Genomic DNA, 5,895 nt, shown 5'->3' with positions numbered 1-5,895 from the left:
GCACTTAATTTATTGATCAACTTGCTCTATCTCTGGTATGTATCATGTACCCGTATATATTTTTTCCTATTTTGCCCAGTTCTTGAAGTTTTCTCATACTTATTATAGTTGTTTCCATCCACGACCATATTTATATTCTGTTAGTTCTATTGTGAGGTTGTTTTTTTGTAAAGAGATTATGATATCTCTCATCATAGGCTTGCATGCCATATCTAAGCCCACTATAAGTTTACCATATTCTTTATGATGATGAATTATTATCTCAAATTTTAATGAATACAATATAGTTTTTTTTTTTTTTTCTTCCGTGTTGGGAAAAAAAATATGCCACTTTTGGCCGTGCAATTCCTCCACCTACGACTCCCGAAAATTTCAACTTGGAGTACTAAGATTAAAACTAACACCCCAAGGTTAAAATCGAAATTCCAGACTTAAAATTGTAACCTAATCATGCGATTGGCTGGTAGTAAAAATTGTAACCTTATCATGTGGTTGGCTGGCCTCCTTTGTGAGTGAAAACAACATAACCGCATGATGGTGGAAATTGTAACCTTATCTGGCTGGCCTCCTTGGTGAGTGGAAACAACATGTGCATTTGAATATTCATCAGGTATGCCCTATGTATTGCGACCGTGTTTTAGTCGAAGAATTGAGGTATGGTAGGTCTTGTTCACTAAAGTTGGATTTTTTTTTCCTTTTTCTAAAATTCTGATCATAAGAGTGTTTAATTGTTTTTTATTTATTTTTTAAACGATAGAAATGGTTTTAACAGTATAAAAAAATTCCAAAATCTTCTTTAACACACCCAAAATAATCCTGAAGTATGTAAACCAAATTTCCTAAAAATTTAGGAAAATCATACTCGAATTTCTACAGCCAAATATTTATTCTTGTGACAGTCTTCGTACAGCCGAATATCTCTAATTTTTTTAGAAAGGTAACACTAATACAATAATTATGATTATTTGAAAATACAAATTTGTGTTTACATTTAGAAAAAGCGCTTGCACTGAAGAAAAAGAAAACAGCATATTCATCACGGCTAAGAACATCTGTCCATTTTATTATAACTCATCTCTTCCAAAATACATTGTTTCTCAGCCTCCAAACCCCTACCAACAATAACGGGAGGAAGGGCAAACATTCATTCATAATCTCGACCGCCATTCTCCACTAATTTTTGTTTCAGTTAACCAGAGATTTCTATGGCTCTAACCTCAGGTTTAGGCTGAGGCTGCTTCGGAACCGTGACAGTGAGCACTCCATTTTCCATGGTAGCCTTCACCTGGTCCACCTTTGCATTTTCCGGTAATCGGAAACTACGAAGAAATTTCCCGTGAGAGCGCTCAATACGGTGCCACTTGTCGGTCTTTTTCTCTTCTTCTTTCTTCCGTTCACCACTGATCTTTAAAACTCGGTCGTCTTCCACCTCTATCTTTACCTCTTCTTTCTTCAAACCTGCCACGAACCACGAACGAAAGGTAAGTACCGGACGCTAAAATCAACGAATCCAGAAAATTACTAAGGAAAGCAACAAAAACCCTGTAGTAGGCATGATGAATACCTGGAAGATCGGCCTTGAAGATGTGCGCGTCAGAGGTTTCCTTCCAATCTAGCTGAGTGTTGGCTATGGCTGCTGCGTCATTCTTTGCAAATGGCGCTATTTCCCCAAAGACTGGAGAATTCACAGATTCGAAAGGATCCCATAAATCGAGTGAGAAGGGATCGAAAACGCTGGATCGTCTGCCAAAGAAGCGAGGAGCGAGAGACATGCTTGCGATAATGTCGACTCTTTAGAAAGATGTGAATGCGAGAAAAACTGACTTTGAAGAATTGGCCAGATAGGGGGAGCATTTATAGTAGTTGCAGGAAACAGGTAGAATGTTCAAGAGTGAAGATGATTATCCAGTCTCCGAGGGTGGAACACACGGGAATGCTCTACGGGTTTCTATTAGAAGGTTCCAGACTCGTTTCCGAATCATGTTTATTTTTAAATACTTTGGAGAAAATTGTATATTCATGTTTTTAAATTAGCTTGATGGGACAGTCAAATAAATTTAATTTTTTAAATATTTATGTGGGGGTATACCCAACAACATTATACTAGTAATGAATAGATTATTTTTTCATCCAAAGTAGCCTTAACAGTTTAATCGGCCAAATTAAAAAAGTTAAGATGGTAAATATAAATGTGGCTTCAGCTTCTTGCCTTTATTTTCTCAAACTTGAGATTTCTTTTTCAGATTTGTTTTATTTAAAAAAATTACTTTTAAATCATGGAGTTGCTTGGAATTTGGAGTGTGTAAATAGATACAAATTCATTTTCTTAACGTTTATATTATTTAGTTTAATTTTTATAAAATTTGGAGAGTTTAAATAGATATTAATACATTTTCTGTAGTTTTAGATTATTTGGTTTAATTTTTATTAAAATTTAGTCTTATAAATAAGATTGACAATGAAAATCATTTACAAAATTACATTCTAAATTTGATGAACATTTATACAATTTCAACAACATTATACCTGAATAATTTTTTTATCCAAAATTAATCTAAACAACCATATGAAAAATGTTAAAATTGTAAATATAATTTTGGTTTTATCATAATCTTAAATTTTTTCCCTTTATTTCACAAATTTATGATTTTCTTTTATATATATATATATATATATATATATATATATATATATATTTTTAGTTTAAAAATATATATATATTTTTAGTTTAAAAAAAATATATTTTTTAAATTATAACTTAAAATTTGGAAGGAGTTCATACTATCATTTTTTTTTTTTTAATAATTGGAGCAAGTTCATACTATCATTCATAATTACATACTACTATATTTTCATACTCCTATATTTCATACTGCTATATTTTCATTGACTTAGTTCAATTATTTAATTTTTATTAAGTTTTAAGTTCAAATATTTTATTAAATTTTAAATTTAAATATCATAAAATTAAAAATCAAAATATTTTTATATTTAAAGTTGTGAAATGTAAATGATATAAATAGTATTATGAGAAACCAATATAGATCCATCTTAAGTAAGGATCCAAGCAAGAAGTAAAGTGACTAACAATCATAAAGGAAAGATAATGCATGATTTTTATAAGTTTTTTATTATTGTATTTTTTTTGATATAATTGATTCAAAATATAGGTTTAGTATTTCACAACGAATTGAGTTTGTTTAATTTAGATACTTTCTTAAACACAATACAACAAGATCAAATTTAGGAGAGGGGAGAAAGAGGGAGATAGTGACAAAGTTGGAGGACAGAAAGAGAGAGTGTGATGTAGGGGGGAGAGAGAGAGAGAGAAGACAGAGAGATAGAGGTCGAGAGAGAGGGAGCAACAAGAGAGAGTGAGAGAGAGTAATGGAGAGAGGGGAGGAGGGGAGAGAGATAGGGAGAGAAGGGTGAGAGAGAGAGAGGGAGAGACACAAAGATGGAGGGGAGAGAGAAAAGGGGAGATGGAGGGAGATAGTGTCAGATTGGAGAGAGAGAGCGGGGGAGAGAAAGGCAGAGAGAGGAAGGAAGAGAGAGAGGACTCAAGAGGGAGAAGGAGGGAGAGATGGATTCGGTGGGGGGGAGAGAGGGATGAAAGAAAAAATAAATAGGGGGAGAAAGGTGGAGAGAGAGGGATTGACAAGGGAGTGATGGAGAGAGGAGAGCGGGGGCTAAGGAAGAGGAGAGAAGGAGAAGAGAGAAAGAGAAAGGGAAGAGAGAGATAGGGAGAGAGGGAGTGAGAGAGAGAGACATAGATATGGAGAGAGAGTGTGTATGTTTAGGGGGTGACATAGAAGGAATAAGAAAGAGACATATAGATACAAATATATATTATATATTATTATATAACCAACCTAGGTCCATATTAACTCCGAATCTATCAAGCACCAAGAGGGATCAAATCTCTCAAGGTGCAAACCTTTCCTCAAGTTTTGCACTCAAAAAAGAGGTTTTCACCTTGAAAGATTGGATCCCTCTTGGTGTTTGATAAATCCAAAGTTAAGATGGATCTAGGTTGGTTTTATTTAGTTAAATTTTTTTCTCAATGTTTATGATAAAAGGGAATTGTGACTAGGGCTATTACATACTACCAGATAAAATGAGGGTATGAATTTCCTCAAGTATTATGTCGCCCCAACAAAACTCCTAATCTCAGTAACATTAGTAGGCATCAACCATCTCTTGATAGCCTTCATCATAGAATGATCTATATTCAACTCTCCTCCACCTATCACATACCCCAAATAGACCAAAGACTATTGTGCAAACTCACACTTCTTGAGATTTGCTAGCAGTTGGAGCTTATTTAATGTCTCGATTACCCACTCACACTTCTTGAGATTTGCTAGCAGTTGGAGCTTATTTAATGTCTTGATTACCTGCATCAAAAGTGTGATGTGCTCCTCTCAAGTGGAAATCCATATCGATATATCATCCAAATAGACAATAACAAATGAATCTATAAAACAGCACAATGTATCATTTATTAAGTTCATAAATGTAGCTAGTGCGTTGTCAGTACTTTGTTGGGTTTTCCAAGTAAATTTTTGGTGTCATGGTTCTCAATCATTGCTTATTTTATTTTGTTTGCCAAAAATATTATATATTATGTTGTCTTTCCTTAATAGTTGCTTCTTTAAGCCCTGCTAACTTACCTTGGAGAACAATTATAGCTCCAACAACTGATAAATGTGCACACCATATTTACTTCAAGAACTGATCTGAAATGGGGCACTAAAGGCTTCTTGTCAGGCTTACAAGAACCTCTCCCACTCCAAAGCTTATATATTTCCAAGACCTTATGATTAACCAATTGCGGAATTAAAAAGTGCTTGAAAATAAGTGTATGCTTGTGTTTGTTTTAAACTGTTTATGTGTTTTGAGTTGATTTGCTTAAACTGATATAAAACACACATAATCAGTAAATAAAGCAGCGAATCAACAAACGCATAAAATGGTAATATAATATGGATTTCACCCAAACCTCTTGGGCTACGTCTCCTTGAACTCTAGTCAACTCAACTAGGCTCTCTGGGATTATGGCATAAATTCTTTTACAAGCTCCATGCTCAACTCCATAGTTTTACAAACATGACTCTATGGGTTTAGAATACCATCTTATCCCGCTGGTTGTCCATACGCTGCAGACAGATCTAGGCTTCTCTGGTCTAGACTCCTTCAATCAACGCTCTGAGCTATCTTGACCTCTAGCTTGCACCAACTCCCTCAGAATTCCTTCAACTGTCTCTAGAATGCCTTCTTCTAGCTTCAGTACACTTTAAACACCAGCAACAGCTGGATCATTTGATCTCTTTGTTGTTCTCTCGGCTCTGGCTCTTGGCTCTGACTCTCTGTCTCTGGTTCTCAGGCTCTCAGCTCTGGCTCTCTACTTTAGCTCTTGGCTCTGGCTCTTAGCTCTGGCTCTCAGGCTCTCAGCTCTTTGCTGCTATTGACCCTCTGGTTTTGCGCAGTTATCTTGAGCTCTGGCTCTGCGCAACTGTGAGCTCTATGGTTTTTGCTTGACCTCCAAGCGACTCCAAAACTCTCTACGCTGCCTCTCAATCATGCTCTTTGGCTTTTGTGAGGCCTCCCTCTGGCTCTGCGGCTTCCTGTCCGTTTCTCTATGCATGATCATTCCTCTGTCTCTTCGGCTGGCCCTCTGGCTTCTGGCTCTGTGGCTCTACGCGTTACAAATGCATCATTGTTACAAAATTCCTGCTTGCAGCGTGGCACAATGATCAGGGGAAGTTACAAAGGAATTGGGGCCTTCCTTTAGGCGAAAACCCGAAAATGGAACAAAATTCCAATACACAGAGATATACCAGAAATACACTATCAGGCGCAAAAACCCAAATTTCAAAATCTATGAAATCGCGC

General features: G+C 35.8%; 1 protein-coding gene across 1 annotated transcript; it reads right to left on the bottom strand.

Annotated features, from left to right (window-relative positions):
- Window positions 1-1,021: 1,021 nt before the first annotated feature.
- LOC149241384 (16.9 kDa class I heat shock protein 2-like) lies at window positions 1,022-1,843 on the bottom strand. The gene is made up of 2 exons (XM_089373944.1): window positions 1,565-1,843; window positions 1,022-1,458 (listed from the first exon to the last, which is right to left on the bottom strand). The coding sequence occupies exons 1-2, from the start codon at window positions 1,770-1,772 to the stop codon at window positions 1,190-1,192; spliced, it is 477 nt and encodes a 158-aa protein (XP_089230070.1). The 5' UTR covers window positions 1,773-1,843; the 3' UTR covers window positions 1,022-1,189.
- Window positions 1,844-5,895: the final 4,052 nt, after the last annotated feature.

The sequence above is a fragment of the Pinus tabuliformis genome, chromosome 8 (assembly GCF_031772625.1).
Source record: "Pinus tabuliformis cultivar Carrire ecotype Pingquan chromosome 8, CPIR1, whole genome shotgun sequence".
NCBI lineage: Eukaryota > Viridiplantae > Streptophyta > Pinopsida > Pinales > Pinaceae > Pinus > Pinus tabuliformis.
This window is presented reverse-complemented; position numbering and strand designations above follow the sequence as displayed.

What these genes read in the sequence shown, in the direction of transcription:
- LOC149241384 (XM_089373944.1), bottom strand. Translation starts at nt 1,772, where the DNA reads ATGTCTCTCGCTCCTCGCTTCTTTGGCAGACGATCCAGCGTTTTCGAT. An exon ending in CTTCAAGGCCGATCTTCCAG is followed by an intron (nt 1,459 to 1,564) that starts GTATTCATCATG and finishes GGTTCGTGGCAG; the next exon opens with GTTTGAAGAAAGAAGAGGTA.